The sequence below is a fragment of the Astyanax mexicanus genome, chromosome 4 (assembly GCF_023375975.1).
Source record: "Astyanax mexicanus isolate ESR-SI-001 chromosome 4, AstMex3_surface, whole genome shotgun sequence".
NCBI classification, from domain to species: Eukaryota; Metazoa; Chordata; class Actinopteri; order Characiformes; family Acestrorhamphidae; genus Astyanax; species Astyanax mexicanus.
The window spans coordinates 12,190,132-12,216,869 of record NC_064411.1 but is presented as its reverse complement, the minus strand read 5'-3'; the positions used below and the strand labels follow the sequence as shown (position 1 = coordinate 12,216,869).

At 38.2% G+C, this 26,738-nt stretch overlaps 2 protein-coding genes and 1 long non-coding RNA gene across 4 annotated transcripts in view; all 3 read right to left on the bottom strand.

Moving 5' to 3' along the window:
• Positions 1 to 790, bottom strand: part of LOC111189946 (uncharacterized) — a 131,133-nt gene extending 130,343 nt beyond the window's left edge. The window contains exon 1 of the long non-coding RNA XR_007438797.1: positions 124 to 790. This is a non-coding gene — a long non-coding RNA (uncharacterized LOC111189946). The remainder of the gene's footprint in view (positions 1 to 123) is intronic.
• The window catches only part of LOC125801341 (zinc finger protein 239-like), a 289,352-nt gene that overhangs the window by 120,947 nt on the left and 141,667 nt on the right, over positions 1 to 26,738 (bottom strand). The window contains exon 1 of one of the 2 annotated variants that reach the window (XM_049477906.1): positions 5,357 to 5,470. The exons of the other annotated variant lie outside the window; for it this stretch is intronic. The gene's annotated coding sequence lies outside the window, so the exon portion shown is untranslated. Of the gene's footprint in view, positions 1 to 5,356; positions 5,471 to 26,738 lie in introns of those variants that run through there. 2 annotated transcript variants of the gene reach the window in all.
• Positions 1,099 to 26,738, bottom strand: LOC125801562 (zinc finger protein 585A-like). Its single transcript, XM_049478396.1, has 4 exons — positions 26,659 to 26,738; positions 25,781 to 25,877; positions 15,436 to 16,263; positions 1,099 to 2,915 (listed from the first exon to the last, which is right to left on the bottom strand). The coding sequence occupies exons 3-4, from the start codon at positions 16,142 to 16,144 to the stop codon at positions 1,996 to 1,998; spliced, it is 1,629 nt and encodes a 542-aa protein (XP_049334353.1). The 5' UTR covers positions 16,145 to 16,263; positions 25,781 to 25,877; positions 26,659 to 26,738; the 3' UTR covers positions 1,099 to 1,995.

The window sequence follows — 26,738 nt, the reverse complement described above, 5'->3', positions numbered from 1 at the left end:
AAAGAATACACTCATAAAGAACAGAATTATAGATGACATGAACAGAACTAAACGGTGCAGGTCTGGTTCGGAGCTTAATGTCCGCTTTACTCTAACGAGCAGAAATAAGAGTTTCAGATTTACCTCAGATTCAGTGAATATGAGCGGGAGCAGAGCGCGGGGTCCTGCAGCACGGAGCGTTTTCCCTCAGAGGAACTCTGATCCACGCGGAGACTCAGAGCGCTCTCTGGTTAGCAGTGTTAGCGGTCCTGGTGTTCAGTGGAGGCGGAGAGAGCGCGAGTCAGTCCGGGGAACAGTCTGTCGGAGCGGCGCTGCAGCGGAGAGTTCACGGCTAGCGCAGAGCAGCTAATACACGAGGCTAAACACAGCTAGCCGAGCTGGCTAAGCTAACAGTGCTAACAGAACTTTACTTACAGAGAGATTATTCCAGCTTTATCCACCAGCACACTCTCAGTATGGACTTCAGTGTCCTTAAAATTACCGGTTAGTTTAATTAATACTGATTATTAGTGAATTTAGTTCAGCCTGTGAGGAACTTTTTCCTCCTCGCCTCTCCCGCGCTGCTACTCCCGCATCTCCGCTGTTCTCTCTCGTCCCGTGGGCGGGCCCCTTCCAATCCTCTACTCCACCCTCACCTGTACACTTCTCCCTCAGTATATCCTTTAATCACTTTGAAGTGACCTTCTTGCAAAAAACACAAGAAAAAATGAAATATATAATCTGTACTGCTTTTCTTTTCTTTTTAAACTATTTACACAAACACAATGACTATTTTGAACATGTTTAGTACTCTTTTAAACCATCACTATGCATTTATAATACTTTATTTATTACTGTGTTTATCTATTTTAGAACTAGGGAGTTTTACATTTTTTACATTTGGTCAGTAAAATAGCAAATGCTGTGTTTGGATATTTAACTAGCCTAGCTACCAATAATAATGCACGGTAAAACAGAAAATACTTTGTTTGGACATTTACCTACACTAGCTACCAATAACAATGGTCAATAACTCAAATGTAGTATTTGGTAATTAAGTGTAGTAGGTGAATGACTATGCTCTTTAAAAAAAAACAAAACAACCCAACCCACAAGCACTCACAATAAAGAACTTTATAAACATATGAATACAAGTTAAACCCATGTTACTCTACCTTTGGAAGTAATTGTATATTTAACCCTTTTAAGCCTGAACCAATAACAAAAAACATATTTTTCCGAATTTCAATCTTAAATTGACTATTGTTACACTTCAACACAAATCCATTTTACACTGGCTTTCTCTGTTGGGCACCTTTGAGTATTTAACAAATAATAACATGAGACAATCTCAGGCCTATAGGTTTCATGTCCAACATATGTTGAGAAAACACAATGAGATTGCAGATCTGCAATATAAAAGTAGTTTAATAAAACACACAGATGAGTAAATATAGAGGTGAAGCAATACAAAGATAATAGTTTGTAGTGGATAAAAACAATTAAGAAACTACATGATTTGGATATTCTTAGTAAATTTTGGAGATCAAAAAACCTTAAGCAACATATAATATTCAATAAGGAGAAGATAAGAGAGTATAAAACTTGAGTAATACAACAACCAAATATCCATCTATATCCCTCTATGGTTACAGATTTTAATCAGAACGAACCATAGACAAATGAGAACACCATCAGAGGGAATGAATGAGCCTGCAACCTTACTGCGCTACACAAGTCTGGAGGAGGTTGATTTCAGTATGGGAACTACGGCTGGAGCGTTTTATTTAACCTCTGGAAAGGATTTTGTTAGACTCTCTGCGGGTCTGGATGCTCCTCCAGTCCACACGGCAGTATCCGGAACAGTGTCGTCTCTCTCTGTGGCTCTGGGTCTCACTTTTGGGAACACACTCTGGAGTTCCTCAGCTGGTGTTTTCACTTCTTCTTTCATGCAGATGGGCCTAGTGGTAGTGGAAAAGACTTACGATTTGCACTTTTAATTGCCTTCAAACTGAACTAAGATGGAGTTTTCTCTCCTGTGTGAATGCGCTGGTGTTTTTTGAGTTTACTCTGTTGAGTAAAACTCTTCCCACAATCTGAGCAATAAAACGGTTTCTCTCCTGTGTGAATGCGCTGGTGTTTTCGAAGATTACTCTGTTGAGTAAAACTCTTCCAACAGTCTGAGCAGTGATACGGTTTCTCTCCTGTGTGAATGCGCTGGTGTATTTGAAGAGTACTCTGTTGAGTAAAACTCTTCCCACAGTCTGAGCAGTAATACGGTTTCTCTCCTGTGTGAATGCGCTGGTGTATTTGGAGAGTACTCTGTTGAGTAAAACTCTTCCCACAGTCTGAGCAGTAATTCGGTTTCTCTCCTGTGTGAATGCGCTGGTGTTTTTTGAAACTACTCTGTTCAGTAAAACTCTTCCCACAGTCTGAGCAGTAATACGGTTTCTCTCCTGTGTGAATGCGCTGGTGATTTTTGAGATTACTCTGTGTAGTAAAACTCTTCCCACAGTCTGAGCAGTGATACAGTTTCTCTCCTGTGTGAATGCGCTGGTGGTTTTTGAGATGATTCTGTTGATTAAAACTCTTTCCACAGTCTGAGCAGCAATATGGTTTCTCTCCTGTGTGAATGTGCTGGTGAATTTTGAGATGACTCTGTGTAGTAAATCTCTTTCCACAGTCTGAGCAGTGATACGGTTTCTCTCCTGTGTGAATGCGCTGGTGCAGTTTGAGATTACTCTGATGATTAAAACTCTTCCCACAGTCTGAGCAGTGATACGGTTTCTCTCCTGTGTGAATGCGCTGGTGATTTTTGAGATTACTCTGATGATTAAAACTCTTCCCACAGTCTGAGCAGTGATACGGTTTCTCTCCTGTGTGAATGCGCTGGTGCAGTTTGAGATGACTCTGTTGAGTAAAACTCTTCCCACAGTCTGAGCAGTGATACAGTTTCTCTCCTGTGTGAATGCGCTGGTGTTTTTTGAGATCACTCTGTTTAGTAAAACTCTTGACAGAGTGCTGATGTTTCTCCATGTCGGGACTTGGCTTCAATTGTCTGTTAAATGTAGCAAACTGTTTCTGTGTGTTCTGGAGATTCTTCTGGACGGCTTTTGCTTCACCTCTTTCAGCAGTTTCACATTGCTCTTAGTTAAATATCCTGGTTGTTGGTGATGAATTTCAGGAGAATATTTTAATTTCTGGAAAAAAACAAAGAAAAATGCCATTAAATATTAAAATAAAAGCAGGTCAATTAACTGAAGAGAACTGCCTAAATCAGTTACACTATACTGATGAAACTACTGGGACATCTTCATTTACCATAAAAGCTTCTGTACTTTTATCCCAGACGAAGTCCATAGTGTAAGGGGGTGCTGGTGGTCCTCCAGCCACTAGAAGGAGGCCACCTTTTGTCACTCATAATAATCAGTCTGACACCTGTTTAGTGCCTTTATAAGGACTGAATAGAATAATAGAATAGAATAGTCCGATTGAGGCCATTTCGAATATTTCTATCCAATTGGATGAGGTGGATAATCCTATAAATAATCCGATACGAAGAAGAATAACAGCCTTGTAAACACCTGTACCCGATTACATCCCCAATCAGAATGTTTAAGTATGTTTGCGCATGTACCACAGCGTTTTAGGGCCACTCTTAAAAAATAATAATAATAAAACAGTTGACTTTGAGATAAAAGTTTATTAGGAGAGGAGATATATTTGTATTATTTTAGGTAAATTTAACTTTAACCACTTAAGCTGCAGTTTAGGAGCGGAGCAGAGGGAAACGAGCGCTCATGAGCTGTTAAATAATCACCATCAGTTATCTGCATGTAAGATGCTGATTATTAATGCTGTAGTGTTACTGTTACTGTACATAATACAGTGTCCAGATTTTCTCGTGGCAGCCTCCTAGAAGACCTGCGCAGAATTTTTTGTTCCTTTTGTTCCATGTAGTTCATATTTAATAAAATATAATAATAATCTTTAATGACTGAAAATGAACTGAATAAGATGAGCTTTCACTTCATTGATCAATAGTACCATTTTGACCACCCCAAAGAGAAGCACTTACTCCATTAAATAATCAATGCTTCACTTTCTTATGATCACCATGAATAATCAAACATTTTTTTACAGACAAAATTTACCATGCAAGTTAACACTGTTCAGAAATTTACACCAAATTGATACAACCCTTTTAACCCTGTAAATGCTAAAGTTGTACCAGATGGACTTGGTCCTCACTGTTGATGGTAAACTTCAAGTGATGCCCCAACTTGTTTGCATTTACATTTGAATTTAGGTAAGATGGCTACAGTTAGAGTGACACTAGAGATAGAAATGTGCACCAGTTTATCAGAAAAATGTATTTCGTTGTTAGAGTCACTTCAAACTACCCCAACAAATAACACTTACTAATTACTATGGAAAGATCAGTGCTGTTGTTAGAGTACCAATTGTAACATTGATTCCAGTAGACACTTTTTAAAATCTAAATTTTGTTAAAATATTATGGTTACATTTTCTTTGCATTTACCTTCTTGATGTCCTGCAGGTTCTTGAAAAGGAGATCGTACTGCAGCAGATCTTGTTTGTTGCTCACCTTGTCTAAAGTCTTTCTATTTATGTATTCTGAAAGCTTTCCATAAATCGAGATCATTCACAGCTCCTCCCTGTAAAATCACTCTCTGACATCACAATGGACCATCCTGATTTCTGTATAGAAGGGTACTTCACACTTGTAAAAGCATTTGAAAATTCATATGCAAATTAAAGTTTTAAACTAAACTAATAATTATAAAATACAAAGCTTTTGTTTGAGTTTATTTGTTAATAGGATGGTAAAATCTTGTTCAAATGAGTCCAGCAAGCATTCTCATTTTACTACAAAATAGTAGCCAATTTAGACAGAATTGTTGTACACATTAAAGGAAGAAGTTACTGATGTTAAGACTATTTGGGCCAGATTATATCAGGTTCTTTGTGGAAATAAAACAAACACCCCTGGTTGATTGAGTCACTTAATCCACCTATTATGTTTGGGGTCAATTTGACCCCTTTCAATGTTTAATGCATTTATGTAAGTAGTTAGTCTCATTTTATTTACCTTTTTATTTATATATTTGGTGAAACTCTGGTTAATAAAAATAAATTAAAAACAAAATAAATAAAACAATTTTTGGTTTAAACAATTAGTATGAAACACTCAACTGAGAAAACACACCTCCAATAAGAGGTAAAACACCCAGATAAACAGTTCAAGCGCTTTTTGTTGTGCCGATACGTTGGTGCACTTATAACTCCACTCAGTCAGCGAAAGCGAAAGTGAATCGAATGAGTCAACCGAGTCAGTTGATTCGTTGTTACTCACGGTTCACACAGTGCTCACGGAGATGGCGTCCTCAGTAGCCATGACAACAGACTCCCGGTTCGCGGTGCTCCCGGTCAGAACGCAGCAGTCCCCAGCGCTCACAGCGGGAGACGACGCAGTGCACGAGCGCCGGGAAGATCAGAACACCCTCCGTGTTCAACTCACACGCGAGGTCCGGCCGAGCTGCTGCAGACAGGCGCGAGGAAACTCAGCAGCAGCAGCTCTCAGTCCGCGGAGAAGCGCCTTTACTCCACAGTCCGGCTGAACTGCCTCTTCAGAGGTTCCGCAGTAAAACTGAACTGAACGCTGCGGTTTAGAGCACTATACAGTACAATAGCACTGTAACTGTGTTATAGAGCGGATAACAAGTAAATAAAAGCGCTCCGGAGAGTCTAAACACAACTTCTCTCCTCACTTTCTCTCTCCTTCTCCTCCAACACACACCCACAGACACTCACACTCTCCCTCTTAGCCCCGCCCTTACTCGGCGCGGATTGGATAGAAAAATGTCTGTCGAGCTTTTCACTCGTATGATTGGCTGAGCTGAACAGGAAATCAGCAGGAAAAACCAGCGAAACAGAAAAGGCACATGGGAAATGGAGTTCGTTTACACTTAAACGAAAAACAAAGAAATAATACAAATACAAATACACAGGATATTTTTAAAGGTCCTACACAAGTATCTATTGTTATCTAGCTAGCAAATGTTCCCAGTGTTTTTTTAACCCAAGTATCTATTGTTATCTAGCTAGCCAATGTTCCCAGTGCTTTTTTTTTTAAACCAAGTAACTAATGTTATCTAGCTAGCCAATGTTCCCAGTGCTTTTTAACCAGTATCTAATGTTATCTAGCTAGTGAACAGTAACCGTTTATTTCAATTATGATTACTTAACTTTAGCATCTATAATTACATAATCATTGTGTGAAACCTTGTATTTTATATGCATTTATATAGAAGATTAACCAATACTCACATTGTATTTTATACACATTTATATAGAAGATTAAACAGTAATCACAATATATATTCTTTACACATATAGTTAAACATTGCTTGATCAGGCATGTAACTAACACAGACTCTATTATATGACAAACTAACCCACATGATACATAAGGCATGTAACTAACACAGACTCTATTATATGGCAAATTAACCCAAATGATACATAAGGCATTTAACTAACACATAGGATCTACTGTATGGCGTACTAACCACGTGTTACTGACATATTAGCATATAACATATGAAATCTATTGTGTGACTTGTTTAGCTCACGCTTAAGGCATCTCGGTCGCTGCATGACCCTAACTAACGGCCATCAATCATCGACTGGTACACTTTGTACGAACTGAATTGATACAAAGGAGACTTCGGGATGAACAGTGCGTGTAAAGTCCTTCACCTACCAAAGCGGGAGGAGGACGCGTGCACATGGGGAGGGCGGCACTGTCCAATTCCTGAAACAATGCCACACTGTCTGACTGGACACAGTCAATTCCTGAAACAATGCCACACTGTCTGACTGCACACAGTCTAGGCCAAACACTGTTGGTCCGGTCAGACACGTGAAACGGATTACTAACACGTGAAATTATGCATGCTAACATGAGATGATTTTAGCAACGCCTCATCAGCAGGTTTCACGTCATTTGGGGTATAAACATGGAGTCAGATCAGAGGGGGGTCAGAACTTTTACTATTTGATGGCTGTTAACTGTCTTGTATGTATTGGTTCTTCTGAATTCAGTACTTTGTAATAAATACTTGATTTGCTTTCAACTCCACTCCACCTGTCTGCGACTCTCTCCATCAAAACGAACATGCAGGGGAGTTGTACCCCGGATGGTGGATGGGGGTAACCCATCTTTCATTTTCTTTTTACAACACTAGCAAATGTTCCCAGTGCTTTTTTTAACCCAAGTATCTAATGCTATCTAGCTAGCTAATGTTCCCAGTGCTTTTTTAACCCAGGTCCCTCGTCTGGAAAAAAGTAATATTATCTAATTTCTAGAACATAAAAAAAAGGAAAGAGTCGGTCAGAGTTCACTCACTCTCCAGCATATACAACATAGATATCGAGATGATGAAACTGTGGGTAACATTAGCTTCTGTAAAACTGCAGCAGGTCTTGGAGCTGCTGGTCTGAATCTGCTGGTGTAGAGCTTCTGCTGCTCTCTGGCTCTGCGGATGAAGTTGGGCTTTAACCTGATGCTGTGATTCGCCACCGTGTCAGCTATATTGATTTAGTAAACAAATCAGTTAAGCCATTGATGTGGAGCTGCAGTTTTTCTTGGTAAAACACAATTCAATTTACATTTCTCACCAAATTTTCTTTTGTGTTTTTTATATTTAAAGGATTTTGTTTTACATATACAAAACAACACATATTGATCTCAGGAGTGCATATCACTGTTAGTCTGAAGCTAATGTGGTGGAAAATTATTAACTGTGTTGTAAAAAAAAATGAGGAATCTTTTATAAAGTGGTCTAAAGGAAAAGGTTTTTAGACATCGTTGGTCAAGTGATCAATGTAGCAGGAATTTGAAAAAATAAAACAGCAGCTAGATCTTACAATGCCATTTTATTGCATATAAGAACAAGTGTATGTTGGTAAGTTAACAGAACACCCTTCACTTATACATGTTTCATTCAAATTTAAATCAGATAAAGATTTAAAAGGTAAAAAATTTAAATTTTATGAATTAATATTACTTAGAAGTAGTGCTGGTCAATATGGGAAAAAAAGATATCACAATAACGATATATATCATGATATACCACATTAATATAAATCAATTATAAATAAATTAACAAACACAAAAATGAGGGTATTCAATCTGTCATTTCAGTTCGTTTTAGTTTTTCTTTTATTTACCGTTTTAATTAGTTTCAGTTAAGGAGAAGTTTCCTTAACAATAAGACTTGGTTACCTAGCTATATGGTGATCAGTGGCGGACTTAGCAATTTGGGGGCTCAAGGCGAATTTAGCTAGGGGGCCATCAACGTTAATATGCGAGAAATAAGTTTCAGATATAACACCATTGTATGTCAAAATGGAAAATATTTATTTAAAAAAAAATAGTAAAAAAAGAAAATTGAAGCTTTCAATGCTAATTGTACTTTTTATATGTGCAATCAATAAACATATCTTTAAATAAAATATACACCCCAATGCCAAAAAAAAGGTAAAGCAGTGTGACTGAGAGCATTTGTGTGAGTGAGTCAATCAGTAATTATTATCTAGAATTGTAACTGAACTTAATGATAAAGAATAATTATCAATCACATCAACATGTAGAGTGAAAATATATGAGAGAGAGAGAGAGAGAGAGAGATTGTGTAAGTGCATGTGTGACAGAAAGAGAGAGAATGAGTGTGTGAGAGAGACATCTGAGTGAGTGATGAAGAGTGTCCCTGTGTGAGTGTGTGAATAAGAGAGAGAGAGAGAGATAATGCATGTGTATGAGAGGGAACATATGTGGGGGCGAAAGAGAGAGAAAAAGGGTATGTGACTGAATGAGGAGAGTTTGGGGGGAGTGAGTGTGTGTGTGTGTGTGTGTGTGTGTGTGTGTGTGTGTGAGAGAGTGTATGGCATAGGGTTGGGGGTTAATTGGCAGATGACGATGCTTACATTGAAACGTCGCGATGGATGATATCGGTGGCGGGGGTGTTTGATCAATAAAATACTAAAAATATTTAAAATGAATGGGCGGCACGGTGGCGCAGTGGGTAGCACCTCTGCCTCACAGCAAGACGGCCTGGGTTTGATTCCCGGCTGGGGCAACCCGGGTCTTTCTGTGTGGAGTTTGCACGTTCTCCCCGTGTCTGCGTGGATTTCCTCTGGGTTCTCCGGTTTCCTCCCACAGTCCAAAGACGGCACGTTCAGACTAATTGGAACTTGATTGAAATTGCCCCTCAGGTGTGAGTGAATGTGTCTTTTTGTCTGTCTGCCCTGCAATGGATTGGCGGCCTGTCCTGGGTGTATCCTGCCTTCTGCCCGATGCCTGCTGGGATAGGCTCCAGGTTTTTTTTTATCGCAATGCCGCGCGCGCTTTCCTTTACTGAAGCTAAACTGTTTGATTATATTATGTCATATCAATACCATTTTAACGTTTTTCGTTTCTATGTTTTGAAATTCGTTAGATTATATTTTTGTCAACATTTTGGTTTTATTTGCGTTTATTATTTTTATAATAATAATAGAATTTACATGATTTAAAGTAAGTCAATACTTACTTTTATTGGTAACTAGTTACTTTTATAGTGGGGTAACTTCGTTAGTAACTAGTAATTATTCAAAGTAAGGTGCCCAACGCACCCGACGCACAACGAGCAGGCTTATTCTATTAGCGTGAATAACATGAAATGTTTAAAATTAATACAGACATGTAGAAAAAAAACGAAGACAAGCTGTAACCTAGATACAAATAATATCTTAATAATAATAGAATAATAATAAATAATAGAATAATATGCCAATTAGGCATATTTATAGCAGTAGGGTATTTTAATTTTATCCCTGACTCTAATTCATTTAAGTTATATACCTGATTTGATCTTTTTCTGTACAATCCCTGCTAAAGTTTTAGGTGAAGAAGACCTAAAGAAGGTCAGTGCATGTTTCTGGAAAAATAAAAAAAGTGGGCGTGGCATCGCAATGGTCCATCGCGATGTTGGGTCATAAATGACACAACCCTAGTATGGCACCTCCTCGTCCTCCTCCTCCACCAAAACATTTGGTCCAGTGGTGCTGACACACTAAAAAAGCTTTTGGAAGAGCATCTGTTTTAAGTTTAGCCACTTGGGTGGTGGCGCTTCATGGCTTCGCTCACAACCCACTTGTACACTTAATTTCACTTTAATTCCGTCTTTCACAAGCAGCGCGTTTGTGGTTCACCGGCATGGCCACATGGCATGGATGGAATATTCCATTTTAATGCGAAAGAGAGGGGGTGTGGACGGATTCTGTATTTCTTTGTAATGTATTGTGTTATCTTTGTTTCCATTTTAAACATACAAGAATCACCATTTATGAACACACTATCCGTGAATTACTGTCCAAAGGGCCCCAATTATCAGCTGTAGGCCTATGGAAAGTTTGCAGCTAGTAAAAGGGCCCCTACAGTGGGCTGCAGTGGGACGGGCCCTACGGCAGTTGCCTAGCAATGCCTCTATGCAAAGACCGCCTCTGCAAACAACACATATACAGAGAAGACGTAAAAGACTTCCTAAAATCAAACTTGGGTAAAGGGAGGAACTAGAAGAGTTTGTGATACAGGGAGGAAAAAAGGAGGGAAAAAAAAGAAGCGAGCCAGAGCTCAGAATAAAAACTGGCATAGATTTATTTTTATGCAAACTAAGATCCAACACTGAGTGACTGTAGACAGGTGTTTCAATTTCACTGTCCAACCCCGGTATGTCCCAAATGTGTCTATAAACTGGGTATAGGATATATATGATATCTCAATAAATTTTATAAAACATATTTTCTTGTTTTGTTTTTTTCAGCTCAGAAAGTCATTTTGTAACGTTTGTAATAATACTTTTCATTAATTTAAGTAATGTCTTTTTGTCCACAGATCTTTCAGACACATCCCATGTAAAAATGTCCCCAGAACTCGTCAAGCTAGTCATACGGTTAGCTTATTAGAATAGGCAGCAGTGACTTCATTTAACTCACAATAGAAAAAAGGGCAATTCTGTTTATATTCTTTTTCCTAAAGTTCATATTAATACTTGTAAAGGGTTAAGCATTTAGTGGGTGTTAACATATGAACAGCTCAGGCATGAGGGATTGTGGTAGCTGCCTACCGTTTCATACACAGCCAGTCTATCTCTGCTCTCTCCTACTGGTATGCAGATTAGCTAAGTGTCAAACGGTCAGGTTGTTACTGTCATTTAATGGTCCATATTATGTCAATTTACATTTGAGATTTGTAGGTATAAACATACACATATTCACACATATTTTTTCACAGTTTATTTTTTCACCTGCATATCCGATTAGCCTAAATTTTACCCTGTATATTTAATTCCCAGCGCCAGAGAGCTTTATTTTCGTGATAAATATTTCTTAAAACTGCATTGACACTAATGTGGTGACATGTTTGTGTGTGTTGTGTTGGTACATGTAGATCAGGTGCAGCAGTGCTGCTGGGGTTTTTAAACACAGGGTTCAAACACCTTTTACAAGGTAAAATTCAAGCACTTTTCAAGCACTTTCAAGGCCCATTTTCAAGTTTTTTTCAGCACCTTTGGGCAAAGTGGTAAATTAATGATAACGGTGATATCTCAAAACTGCGATTCAGCGATAATCAATATATTGCAAAACTATCTTCCACACTTCACAGCGACTGAGCTACTGAGAAAAAAAAACACTTCTATGTAAGTAAATAGCAGGAGTTATGGATTTATTGGTGTCAGTTTCACACAAGTTAAATACCAATGTTCTCAAAATACTGAGTATCTCAACATAATGTGTATCCAATAAATTTCGTTCCACTTCACGATTGAAAGATTATTGATCTACTGTTCGAATTATGATGTATCTGGCATGATACGTCATAAAGAAGAAAAGGAGATCCAGTCCAAAATTGTAGTTCCGTCAGATTTTATTCAAAGAATCTTCTGAGCAAAACAGTTTTTTTGGATACATCAAAAATTGAGTAAAAAGATTATTGAAAAATGAATTGAAATAAAAAGGTGAAAATAAGAGGAAAACCCCAAAGGTGAGAAAAGTTGGGGTTTCCAGAGTTCTCGGCTGTGTGAACAGGACCTGTGGCTCTGTAGTCCCTCTCGGGAGAAGCTCTCCCGCCCAACTCTACTCTTCTTCCTAGACAGAGTCTAATAAAAACAGGCATTCGCCTGGCCTCAGTCTAATGGTGTGTGAGGAGGCTCCTCACACCCCCCGGATCCTGATACTGATAAGCAGTTATTCATCCTATACGTCAGCCGAGAACTCGGTCACCCCAACCTTATCAGACTATAGATTACATGTACAGAAACTCATGGTTCTGCTGGAAAAAATCAATCATGCTAAGTTGCAAGAAAAACGGCCTTGCTTTGAGCACAAGGACACAATATACATACATTCTAAGTCACAATGTGAATCATCATGAATCGTGCTAAATGCTTGAATAACATACTGATTAAGTGAAATGCTGATTTAGTTACACACAGATTAACCCTTTAATCAATGAACAATGAACATAGTAAGGCAAAACTCCTCCGTATTCTTACACACTTGTTAATTCTTCACAAAAAACAAACAAAAAAATCATATATTTATGTTTGAAGCCCAAAATGTGGCAAAAGTTTGAAAAGTTCAAGGGGGGGGGGGCCAAATACTTTTGCAAGGCACTGTATATAGTGGTTGCTTGAATGTATGTTTGGCTGTGTACAAAAGCTTTTGGCTAAATGCTTAAGTTGAAAGAATAGATAAGATTGCAGATCTTGCAATATAAAAGCCTTTTATTGAATCACATAGATATGAATATGAGTAAATACATAAGGTGATGTAAAACAACGATAATAGCTGGTACTGGATAAAACAATCAATAAAGTAAATGGATTAGATATTTTTAGTACCTTTAGAGATATAAAAAAACCCTTTAGCAAAACGATACCAAATAAGGAAAAGATAACAGAGTATATAACTTTAGCAACACAACACAACCAAATATCCCTGTAGATTAACTTGCAGATTTTTAATCAGACTGACTGAACCATAGACCAATGAGAAAACCAGTAGAGCAGGGGTGTCAAACTCATTTTGGCTGAGGGCCACATTGGCATATTGGCTGTCCTCTGAGGGCCAGATGTAACTTATAAATGTAATAAAATGTAACCAAATGTAATATAAAATGAATGTAATTACTCCTTAATGTTAAATAACTCTCAATATACTATTTATTCAATCAAATATTACAGTTGCATGGAAAAAATGTTTGCTTGTTGCTCTATTAACATAAATCCTTTTAATTTGTCATGTTATGAAATCCAAAAACTCCATCAATCAAGAACCAAACTAGTCAAGTGAATAGGAATGACATTAAATACAAGTTATATTAACTTTAATCAAAACGTTTGATACTGAAATAAGGCTTAATAAATATAAAATTAAAAATTGTGAGCTGTTAAGAACATGTGATAGATTTAGCATTTCCTCAGATTTAGCAGTTCCTCATATAACCACTAGTCGGAGCTGCAGCAGCAGCAGCACAAGCCCGCAGTCTTTACTCAGTCAGAGCTACAGCCCAGCCACGGGCTACAGGGCTCAGCTGAGCCAGTCTGGAGCGTTTTTACAGTTTTTAAAATTCTTCTGTGTAGAAAATAAAGATTTTAACCCCACTAACCGAATAATACAGCTCTCTACAGTTCATCTTTCAGCCCAAGCAGCTAATAGCAGCAGTTTAGCGCAGCCGTCACGGAGTCACTGCTGGGATTACATTATAAACAGGTCAGTTAGCGCGCTGCTAACCTCAGGATGTTTATAACTACGGAGTTTAGTGAACACACCACGGCTGCAAGGTTAGACTGTTGAAGGCTACTGAAGACTATTAAAGGCTATTGGAGGTTATTGAAAGGGTTATTGGGGGCAGAAATCAGTAAAGGCTGGTTAGATAAGTGATTCACGTCCTCGTCCTTTGCTGAGGTGAAACTGACTAGCGCTGTCACAGTGATGTTTATTAACGTCATTAAAACAGATTTTGTCAGCTATTGTCTTATAAATATTTACACAGAACTTATATCTCTCCTAACAAGCGTTTATTTTGGTCAGTAACACTCTTCGTAACACAAAAGGCATACCGGTCTTTCGCCTTGAAGCACAGCCCTCCGTCTGCATCAGCTTCTCTTTTTCTGGACATTATGGGATAAACGTTTGTATGTCTCAATTCCACCCGCGAAGTTACGCCTTCCCTCCGGCAGGGTTTCCACATCAATGACTACACTGCCGTGTAGTGGCAGTAAGCCGTAACTTCACGGGTAATACAATCGACAAGCATTGTGGGAAATGTAGTTTTTGGTCAAAGAACGCTTCTGACCTATTTATTATAGACACTAAGATCTTACACGCTCTCGCTTGGATGTGGCCACATTTGGCCCGCGGGCCTTGTGTTTGACACGTGCAGTAGAGGGAATCAAGGATCCTGCAGTCTTACTGCTGCATAGCCTGCTGAGTGTTGCTTTCAGTATGGAAACTACAGCTAGACCGTTTTTTTTTTTTTTTTTTTTTTTAAACTCTGAAAAGGATTTTGTTGGCCTTTTGTTGCAAGCTAAGAATATTCTCTACTCCTAAGAATACTCTACTCCTTTAAACTACGACATCTATATTTTAAAAGACTAAGTAATGCTAATCTAACATCTGGAGCAAACACTGGCAGTGCCCTCGCTCCAACTACAAACTACAAACGTGGACATTACATGGAGGAAAAAATAAAGAAAGTTTTTATATGTAAACAATTGAGAATGTGTTAAGGCTGTAAATGACATAAGTTGACCAAATGATCATTTCCTACTTATGGCAAAGCATATTCAATTTTTAAACCTAAAAATGTCCCAGAATGATAAAATCCTCACTTTTGTTTATTATTAGTTCTAAAGCTAATGCTGAGATTTAATATACGATTTTACTCTGAGCTAGCATCATCGCTTTACTATTTATTCAGCATATCACTGAAAAAATTGTAAAAATGTATGTTCCTAGTTTATGCTGTTAGTGGTACCATTTATGATTCTGTGTGTAAAAACTTCTTAAAACACAACACTAAGTGTTGAAGAGCTCTGCAGGCATTAACTAATGTAGGTATACAAACAAACATAAAAACACAGCATGAAATTCAGTAAACATCATCTCTGGATAAGATTCATTTTTCTGAACCTGTAAAAAGCCATTTTTAAATTTAGTTCTTGTAACAGAGTGAAGATTTTGTGCATGATGAGGTGTTTTTGGCTGTCTGAAAGATTTAAGGTTTGCATTTTTTATGGCAGAGGAACAGATTTGGGATACTTTTCTATCTTTTGTGAATGCACTGATGTAATATAAGTTCACTCTGTAAAGTAAAACCCTTCCCACAGTCTGAACAGTGATACGGTTTCTCTCCTGTGTGAATGCGCTGATGCAGTTTGAGATTACTCTGTTTAGTAAAACTCTTTCCACAGTCTGAACAGTGATACGGTTTCTCTCCTGTGTGAATGCGCTGGTGCAGTTTGAGATCACTCTGTTGAGTAAAACTCTTCCCACAGTCGAAACAGTAATATGGTTTCTCTCCTGTGTGAATGCGCTGGTGCAGTTTGAGATGACTCTGTGTAGTAAAACACTTATCACAGTCTGAGCAGTAATACGGTTTCTCTCCTGTGTGAATGCGCTGGTGATTTTTGAGATTACTCTGTTCAGTAAAACTCTTCCCACAGTCGAAACAGTAATACGGTTTCTCTCCTGTGTGAATGCGCTGGTGTTTTTTGAGATTACTCTGTTCAGTAAAACTCTTCCCACAGTCGAAACAGTAATACGGTTTCTCTCCTGTGTGAATGCGCTGGTGTTTTTTGAGATCACTCTGTTGATTAAAACTCTTTCCACAGTCTGAGAAGTGATACGGTTTCTCTCCTGTGTGAATGCGCTGGTGTTTTTTGAGATGACTCTGTTGAGTAAAACTCTTCCCACAGTCTGAGCAGTGATACGGTTTCTCTCCTGTGTGAATGCGCTGGTGTTTTTTGAGATCACTCTGTTTAGTAAAACTCTTGACAGAGTGCTGATGTTTCTCCATGTCGGGACTTGGCTCCATCTGTCTGTGAAATGTAGCAAACAATTTCTGCGTTTTCAGGAGATTCTTCTGGATGGCTTGTGCTTCACCTCTTTCAGCAGTTTAACACTGCTCTTTATTAAATATCCTGGTTGTTTATTCTGGAAAAACAAAGAAAAAAAAATTGTGTATTAAAATAAAAGCAGGTCAATTAACCAAAAATAACTACCTACATTAGTTACACTATATGGAGAAAACTACTGGGACACCTTCATACTACAATAAAGGCTTCAGTACTTTTATCCCATTATAAATTTACAGACATTTTAATATGTAGTTGTATCTTGACTGTCAGCAGGCTGCAGCTGCAAAATGTATGTAGCAGAAACACTGCTGCTGTCCAGCACTGAATACAGTGTTATACTACTACTTTAGTAGTATCACACTTTACACTATAATCCATACTACTAAAACTTGAAGCTCGGCTCCGCTCCGGTCCACACCTAGAACCTCCCGCTAGGAAGCCGAGCGGAGCGCAGTGCGGCCGAACCGAGTTCCTCGATTAGGCTCGGCCCTGATGCAGAATTTTAGATTTTAGATGCAGAATGAGCACACCTGATGCTTCCACAAGTGATTAAACAGGAGAGATAGTTGAGGGAGGCAGGTCTAATTCAGTGGTTCGGCTTTCGAAGGTCTGATAAACTTCAGCTTGCTCCCAATTATGCCGGAAATTGGAGTTGACTAGCAACGGTAATGCATCTAATCTGTTCCACCACCTCAAGCAGTTTCACTACACACAATATCTTCCTTATTCTGGCTGAAGCACTTATGTAGTTTATGTTGTATCTAAGTTATTTATAGTTGATATAGGTTTGTTTATTTGATGGTGATATCGTGTTCCTTTTATATAAATGAAGGCTTTCTGCATTCTTTATCCTGGATGAGGCACTTTTGTTTTGATCTGTTAAATATGTTTACAAAAGGATAAGAAGCTCTGCCTCTGTTGTAATGTAAAGTTATTTATATTGGTAAAATGTAAATAGGTTATTGGTTTGTGTTTGACAGAGATGTCATGTTTTTATATTGCTACATGCAAATAAAGGTGAGCATTAATTCATTCTGACCATTTTTTTATTTCTAAAGTATTATACAGTTTTTTATGAGAGGAGGCTTTAAAGACAGTAATAGGTACAGATTTCCATTGCAGGGATTCCTAACAGTTTTTCTGAGGCCTTCCAAATATTTATATCGATATCGAAATTATATTGTATCGACCGAAATTAAGGAATGTATCGTGATATAAATTTTGGCCATATCGTCCAGCACTAGCTGTAAATATGTCATACTGCTCTAACAAAGTGTATCTCATTTTATCTTATAAATATCTTTGTAATTTTCTGACTTGCAGTATATCTCTACCCCTCACCTTTTATAATCAAATATTTAGTTTTTCAATACAATAATTTCAGTGACCGGAAGCAGAAAAGCCTGTATTAAATGTATATGCTTGATGAAGAGTCTCGACCTATGCCTTCCTGTTTTTATGTTCTAGAAATTAGATAATATTACTTTTTTTATTTATCTGCATGCAATCACAGCTCCAGAAATGACATTAATCTGTTTTAATAAGGCAGTATGCCATAAATATCGTAAGAAATAATGTTGCCAATATTTTTGAATATCATGAACTATATTACCCTGAAATATGGAGCCATATCACCCACCCCTAATTATCACATTCAGGGTAGTACTTTCTTGCTGTTTTAAGCAAAAGAAAAATTCACACTGTTTTCATTTCCTATTATATATCTTCTAGAGACATTTTATATATGTATATGTCCAGTATAATTTATTTTACTTTAATCCTGCATATATGGAGTGCATTATTACCCAGCAAAAAGCTACACATCGGCCCTTCGTGGGCTAAGTGCGGGCACTGTGGGCAGGGGCTAGCCCATTAAAATTCCAAACAGGCCCAACATGGGTTTTCTGTGGGCAGCCTGTTCATTAGCTGGCCCACTCAAATCCTATAAAAGGCCGCTGTGGGCTAGCCTGAACTGGTCCAGTGCATTAATGCCCCTGTAGGCCCAGTGTGGGAATTATTTGGACAGCCAACACTTTGATGCGCCCACACAAATCCCAGGCAGGCCCACTGTGGGTCAGCCCACATTCAGCCTGCACCATTTCACACCCTGAAGGGCCAGTGTGGGATATATGTGGGCAACCCACACTCTGGCATGCCCACACAAATCCCATGCAGAGCCAGTGTGGGTCAGCCCAAATTCAGCCTGCACCATTTCATACCCGGTATGGGTTATATGTCGGCAACCTGCACTTTGGCATGTGCACACAAATCTCATGCAGGGCCACTGTGGGTCAGCCCTAATTCAGCCTGCACCATTTACACACTGTAGGCATTGTGGGTTATATGTGGGCAGCACGCACACATATGTGAGCATGCCCACACAAATCCTATGCTAGGTTACTCTGGGTCAGCCCAAATTTACCATACAATATTTTACAATCTGAAAGTTTGTGTCATAACAAGTTCATATGAAGGGTATCTGAATATTTTTTATTGTTTTTGTCTGTGAGAGCTAGGTAGATTAGCTAGCTTAGTGGATAGGAGCAACACTGTGTGAAATGTAGTATCAGCTCTGAAAGATTTTCTAAACCAAAAGTGGAGAAAAATCAAGGTACCACAGCAGAGTTGTGCAGAGACGTTTGGAGGGACACACACACACACACACATAGTAACATCTCATATTTTTCAAGACATATACTGTATAGCTATACATTTTTATTTATAAAAATATTTTTATTTAATATTTTGGATAGCTACGAATTTGCTCCATGGTGCTGATTCATAATCTCACCTTTATTATTGGTAGTGCTGATAATAAATAAATAAAAATATTAAATTATAAATGTTTTTGTGCTTGACTATACACTTTGTGTAAGCCAGCAAGGTTATAAAAGTTACATATTTTTTTATTTTTGCATGTGATATTTAATTGTGAGGATCATGTAACCAACGAATCCACCCCCATCCCCTCCCCCCTCCCTGCACGTGCCTTTACCACAGAGCAACGATCAAGCTTAAAGGCAAAGTCAGTGAGTGACTTTGGTCTGTCAAAGTGACTGAAAGGTAAGTTATAATTTCTGTTCTACTATACGCTTTTCTATTTTTTGCTAAGATATGCTAATGTGGTGCTAATGCAGTTACCACTGTCAGGTTATTGTAGCATTATAAGGGTAGCTATGTCGAAGTTAGCATTGTGCTAAAAAAAGTTAGCATTGTCCTAAGTTAGAATGAGAATTTACCTCACATTTAAATAACACGAGGGGCTCCCAAGTTGGCAGCATATCTCGGCTCTTGGAGAAAAACTGCTGTTAAGTAAGTTAACTTTATATCCAAGTATGTCAACAATAACCAGCTAAGGGAACAATGGCTTGCTAAGGGAAATATTAAGAGAAATGGAAAATGGAAAGATATCCACTTAAGCTAAGGGAAAGATATCCAGTTAAGCTAAGGGAAAGATATCCAGTTAAGCTAAGGGAAAGCTAGCCAGTTAAGCTAAGGGAAAGCTAGCCAGCTAAGCTAACGGAAATATAGCCAGCTAAGCTAAGGGAAAGATATCCAACTAAGCTAACGGAAATATAGCCAGTTAAGCTAATGGAAAGCTAGCCAGTTAAGCTAAGGGAAAGATAGCCAGTTAAGCTAATGGAAATATAGCCAGTTAAGCTAAGGGAAAGATATTCAGTTAAGCTAATGCAAAGATAGCCAGTTAAGCTAAGGGAAAGATATCATTTTAAAAAGTTTTGGTATTTTTGTGAACCTGATATCCTGATATCGGCCACCTCACATGTTTATAGAATGTAACTACCAGTCACACACAGTGACTGTAAAGGCTATTTATGTTTCACCATGAATAGCCTGAAGAAATTCAAATTCAAATAACTATCACTATATAAGAATCACTGTAATCAAATGCAGTCTGCAAATTTCTCTAAAATTAAGCATTGTACATGAAAAGACACTAACAGTTGTAGTATTTACCTGACTGCATTCTCATATCTCTATATTATCATTTTAAGAGGCCGTGAGAAGATCAATCATGCCACCACCAAAGGATGCAGAGATCGAGCAGGTTGCAAAGGTTTGGCTTTGGAATGCACGGGACCGTTCAGGTGGACGGAAGCATCGTCTCATGCAGTCTCTTCAAAAAAATAGTTAATTTATGATCTATGCTATATTAATGCATAAACAATATTCATTTTTGATATTATGATTAACTATATCTGTTCTATTTATGTAAAGTACATCTATTTTCTCCTTCATTATTATTGCTGTGAGATAAAAACCTTAATGCAAAAACTAATGTTATATTCAATTAGAATTTTTTTTTACTGGTTTGATTGGGATGACATTTTGGTTCCAAGTCTACAAGCAAGAGGAATAAAATTAATAATAGAGATCAGGGGTTGGTTTCCTGAAAGCTTCGTTACGCTAAGAACTTCGTTAACTCGTACTTAAGATTGATCGTTAATTAAAGAGCGTTTCCCAAACCCGTGCGTAACTAAAGTACTACGTAAACTCACTCGCAGATTAACGAGTGCCCTCACCCAGTCGTTATTCTTAAGAGCTTCTTTAGGGGATCTCTACTTGCAGTTCAGCACCTTAAACACCAGGGACCGCCAATTTTGAGGGAGAAAAATTATAATTTCCCTGCTTGAAGCAATTATATTATGTTACTATTAATTATAATCAATTATATATATATATATATATATATATATATATAATTATTATTATAATAATTCATATTATTATATTATATTATTATTTCCCGTGTCTGCGGGTGCTCCGGTTTCCTCCCACAGTCCAAAGTTCAGGCTAATTGGATGTCGGATAAAAATTGCCCCTTAGGTGTGAGTGTGTGAGTGGATGTGTCTGTGTGTCTGTCTGCCCTGCGATGGATTGGCGGCCTGTCCAGGGTGTATACTGCCTTCCCCCCGATGCCGGCTGGTATAGACTCCAGCCACCCCCCCGCGACCCTTAACGGATAAAGAGGTTGACGATGAGTGAGTAAGTGAGTGAATGAGTTATATTATATTATATTATATTATATTATATTATATTATATTATATTATATTATATCATATATTATATTATATTATATTATACTGCCAACTTTCTCTGTGTAGTCTAACTGGGCATACTGGAATTGACCAATCAAACCCATAAATTATTAAAATCCAGATTCCTGTAGATGATGCTCACGGTCTAAGCAAAGCTGCAAAGTCACCAAGTCCGTGGATTCTGTAATCAGGCTGTTATGTGGCATACACACACTTATATACACTTCCCACCAGCCCGGGAATTACAGCACAATGCAATATATTTCCATGCTATTGGGAAAATTCCTGGTACTGTAGGTCCGGTGCAGGGGACGCCTGCGGTGTCTTTACTCACACCTACACGTATTGTAAAGGGTATCGGTGAATGTGCAGGTAATATTTAATATTATTCTTTATTTAGGTGCTTCTAACCAACATTGTGGCCGTTCATCTGGGCAAACTCTGGGGTGTGTCAGCTCGCAAATATATAAATACCAATCAAAAGTTGACACGTCTCATTTTTTATTTATTTATTTATTTTTTTTACATTGTCGATTAATATTAAAACTATGAAAACAATTAATTGACGCATATGGAATTAACAAACGTTAACAAAAAGGTGCATGGTCTTTACAATCCCCTGACCTAAACCCAACTGAGATGTTGATTTAGGATGAGCTGGAGCTTTACAGAGTGTGTGTGTGTGTGTGTGTGTGTATATATATAAATATATATATATATATATATATACACACACACACCGGAACATACGTATATGTATTATTATATTATTTTTATATTATTAATAATTATAATAATAATAAATTAATATTATTATCAATATTACTATTAATAATATTAGTACAATATCTATTAATATAATATATATATATATATTAACAATAATAGTTTTAAAAAAGTAAAAAAAGTTTAATGTTTATTAAACATTTATATATAAACATATGACTTATTTATTTAGCCATATGTATCTGTAGGAGTATTTTATTAATGCCAAAGTACATCCTTTTGTACCGTATTTTTCGGACTATAAGGCGCACCGTATTATAAGGCGCACGATGAGTGAACGGTCTATTTTTAGTGTTAGTCCATACACAAGGCGCACTGGATTATAAGGCGCACTAAATGAAACTTTATTTATATCAGTAACAATAACTCTGAGCAATAAATCCTTCACAATATCTGTGAAAAATAACAACATCTCTGAGCAATAAATCAACAAGCACAGCAAGTACGTATTACTCCGCGACGCTCCTGACAACGGTAGCCGCAACGCTCCGACAGACCATAATATTATGTTGAAGCACAGCAAGTACGTATTACTCCGCGACGCTCCTGACAACGGTAGCCGCAACGCTCCGACAGACCATAATATTATGTTGAAGCACAGCAAGTACGTATTACTCCGCGAGGCTCCTGACAACGGTAGCCGCAACGCTCCGACAGACCATAATATTATGTTGAAGCACAGCAAGTACCGCATTACTCCGCGAGGCTTCTGACTATAATAGCGTGTTGTGCCGAATTCGGTGAATAAAACGGTTTTAAAACAGAGATAAAGATTGGATAAGTTTCATTTCTGGATGAAGTGATTTCCAGCGCTGTTTGGATATAACTGTGGATTACAGGAGACTGGATTGATGGATTCTCTTTAGTCTGGACGCGTTTTGAAGGTAGGACCTGTGGCTGAGCGCGGGTGTGTGTTCGGGGGGTGGCGGCAGTGACCAGAGCCTTTTATTACTGGAAACATGCGCTCTGACGCAGCTCTAATTCATGAAACATACATCCTACAGTAAAAGCACAGTTCTGGAATCCGGAGAGCCAGACGGTTCGAATGGTGTATGACATGACCGCATTCGATGAAATATGGACGAACGATAAACGCAAATATGAGAGTTATGAATGATTAAAATCATAACCAAGGCATATTTCGCCCTAAATGTTTATTTTCTGAAAGGATATTCCGCTAAATAGGCTAAATAGCTCAAAAGCAGAGATTCTAAGCTTTAAAATTGTATATTGTATGTCTATATTGAACCTGTAACTGTTCATAACTATTCAGAAACACAGCCAGTTATGAAATATTAAATATTTCTGGCCCGCCGGTGGGCCAGCGCGTGTTAAGAGGTTAACTTTACTTAGAAGTGGGCGCTAAAAAGAAACAGTTTTTGCTATTACCCCAGAACGGGTGGAAAGGAAAGTTTACCGGCACCTTGTTCTGGCCACGGAGCTACAGTGGAAACTAGCTACCCTGAACCACAGCCGACAGGCAGTACGGCAGTCAAAGGTAACCGCGCGCTAGCCCAAGAGGGGGATCTTTTTCTGGCGTGGGTGAGGAATTCTGCACAACAGAGCGCCTTGTACCACATAAAAATCGAGGTCAGTAAACACAAGCAAAATCCATACACAAGGCGCACTGCATTATAAGGCGCAATGACGATTTTTGGGAAAAAATAAGTATTTTAAGTGCGCCTTATAGCCCGAAAAATACGGTAATTTAAATTTCAAAATATGTATAATATTGATGATTACAACACTTTTTTTACATTTTTAGGGTGTAATACTGAATAAATACTGCATAATAATCGATATGTGTGGATCGATTGAGTGCGCTGTTTCGGGGGAGGAGTCAACAAAGACGCTCTTTAACCTCCTTTGTTAATTTTCACGTTGCGAAGCTCTTTGGGAAACACTCGCAGAACTGGCTCGTTCTTTACTCACGTCATTCGTTAGTTCGTTCGTTATTGGCTAAGGTTGTTCGTTTTCGGGAAACCCACCCCAGAGGCTTTGTTCCAGTAGCAATAATAGTATCAGTTTATTATTCATCTACTACATCAGTCTAGTGCATTTAAGTATTTATTCAAGAATATGATTTGCTGTTTTTATTGATGTTTATATATATATATATATATATATATATATATATATATATATATATATATATATATATTAATTTAAGTAGTATAATTCTTTGTTATTTTGTATTATGTTTGATATTTATATCATACCGTTTATTATAAATACTGTTTTTGCAAATGGAGATATTTATGCAGTACATGTTTATCTACATGCTAAAATATAAATTTGGGATTTAATTTACTTAAATACTGTTGTGTGTTGTTTATATTTTATACATGATACTTTGTAATAAATTTATTAATTTACTATACACTTTAAATTGTGTTATTTATATAATTGTTTTACAGCCAGCAAAAAATGTCAAAGTGCCAATAGCACAGCTTTAAATTTTCTTTCTTGAAAAGTGTTCTCTGTTCAATATTGCACAGTTCTAAAAATTTGGGGCCACAATTGGTTTTCCACTGAGGGCATGAGTCAGTGTGTGTGTGTGTGTGTGTTAGAGCTCTGCAAATCTCTGTTGGCCCAATGGGCCAATGCTTTGGTGTTGATTTTGCATAGAGGAGTAAATCTTCGCTGGCCAAATGTGGGCTGCCTGAAAAGGGCCCACGCCGTGGGGCCGACGCTATACTGGTGAGCAAATCTCCATTGGCCCAATGTGGGCTGCCTGAAATGGGCCGACGCCATGGTGCTGGTGCCGTCCCGATGAGCAAATCTCCGTTGGCCCTAAGTGGGCTGCCCATATGGGGGCGATACTGCACCGACGTGCAAATCCCCAATGGTCCAATTTGGGCTGCCCATATGGGGCCGATGGCGTGGGGCCGATACCGCACCAACGTGCAAATCCCCAATGGCCCGATGTGGGCTGCCCATACGGGGCCGATGTGTTGGCCCACATTGGGCCCTCATTGGCCCAGTGTGGGCATGTTTGCTGGGGTGCCTAGCCTAGCCTAGCCAAATCTAACCTAGCCTAGCCTAGCCTATCTGGCTACGTGCCTGTGTAATTACGTCATCACGCACAGACATAGCTCAGCTACGGAGACTGTGTTCAACTCTGGGGCGAGCTTACACCAGTAAAAAATGCCTGTCCGTGTAAATAATACAAATCGATATTCCACATTATTGAAACATTTCTTATCGCGATAAATACAGATATCAAATTATTGTCCAGGCCTAGAATAGAACAAGTCTTTCTTCATTCCACAGCTTTAATATCAAACCCAGGCACTTCCATCTGATCTATATAAATGCAGCACATCAGGATTTCCTCATTTCTAATGCTAATGTAAACCCAGACAGCGTGTGGTAAAATCCGAGACGGATCCTCACAATGGATCTGGTCCAAAGATCACTTTCACTACAGACTAATCCGATCCAGATTTTGAGCAAATCGTCACTTTTATGTTAAAAAATATGGACCATATTTTTTAACATAAATATGCAACCACCTAGCAACAGCATAATATCACTACAGCAACCACCTAATACTGTTACTGTTACTGTTTGTTAAGCGTTTCTCTGTGTTTAAATACAGCACAAGGTTCTGACTCTGGTCCAGGAGAAACTCTGTTCTCAATATTTTAAAACTGTAAAATATGCAGATCACAGCTCCAGGATTAGAGCTGAAACCATTACAATACAAAACTACTTTACATATTAAACCCATCACTTAATTTACTCACTTTAGGACAGGAGGTCCTCCTCCACTGCTGGAGTTCTGAAGATCCATCATTTACTCTTCTTCATTCACACACAGCTGAACACTGCCGACACCGACCCCTGAGAACAGATCAGCCGTTACAATAAAACCTTTATTCTTACAATAATGACATTATCATCAGAACTGCATTAAACAAAACCTGATAAACTAACAAAACAAAACAAACAGAGAACGATACATAACAGTGTGATTTACCCTCATTACACATTATTCTACTGATTGTAGAAACATTTACTGTTATTATAATTATTATAATTTAATTATTATTAGTAATATTACTGCATTACACTACATTATAAATATACACACTGTTCTATTATTAATAATGATATTATTATTATGTTACTGAATCAGAATAGAGAGATTATTTAAGTATAATATAAAACAGCAGGATTAAAAACACTAACACACCACGTGATCTTGAGCTCCGTTGCTCCCCCTGCTGGTTGAACAGCGCTACTGCATATAAACACGCCTTTATAGCAGCTCCGTGTTTTTATCTCCCCAACAGATCAAAGTCCACATTAAGCAGTAATGCGCTTTAAACAGCATAAACTACACTGTGATCAATAAATATCAATCTATATCTGCGCATTTCTCTTCAGTTTACAGCATTATTGATCTGTTACAGCTGATTGTTCTCCAGCCGGTCTGATCTAGACCAGGTCCAGGTCTGATCCAGGCCCGGTTCAGATCTCCATGCTGATCCTGGTTCTTCCAGTGGAATCGGACACTGAGCTGAGCTTAAAGAACCGGTTCTGGATCTGAGGAACCTTTAGAACCGGTTCTGACTTTAAGCTACACGGTTCTGTTCTACATTCTCTTCAGTTCTGAACTTACCGAGTGAATCCGGGCTTCTGTCCTCTTCTAATGGCGGAGACTGAACTTACTTTCACTCTCTCATTCACTGCGTCACACCT

Coding starts and splice junctions, on each gene's coding strand:
- LOC125801562 (XM_049478396.1), bottom strand. CDS start 16,144: ATGGAGCCAAGTCCCGACATGGAGAAACATCAGCACTCTGTCAAGAGT. Junction 2,916..15,435: donor ACCGTATCACTGTTCAGACT/GTGGGAAGGGTT, acceptor ATCACTGCTCAG/ACTGTGGGAAGAGTTTTACT.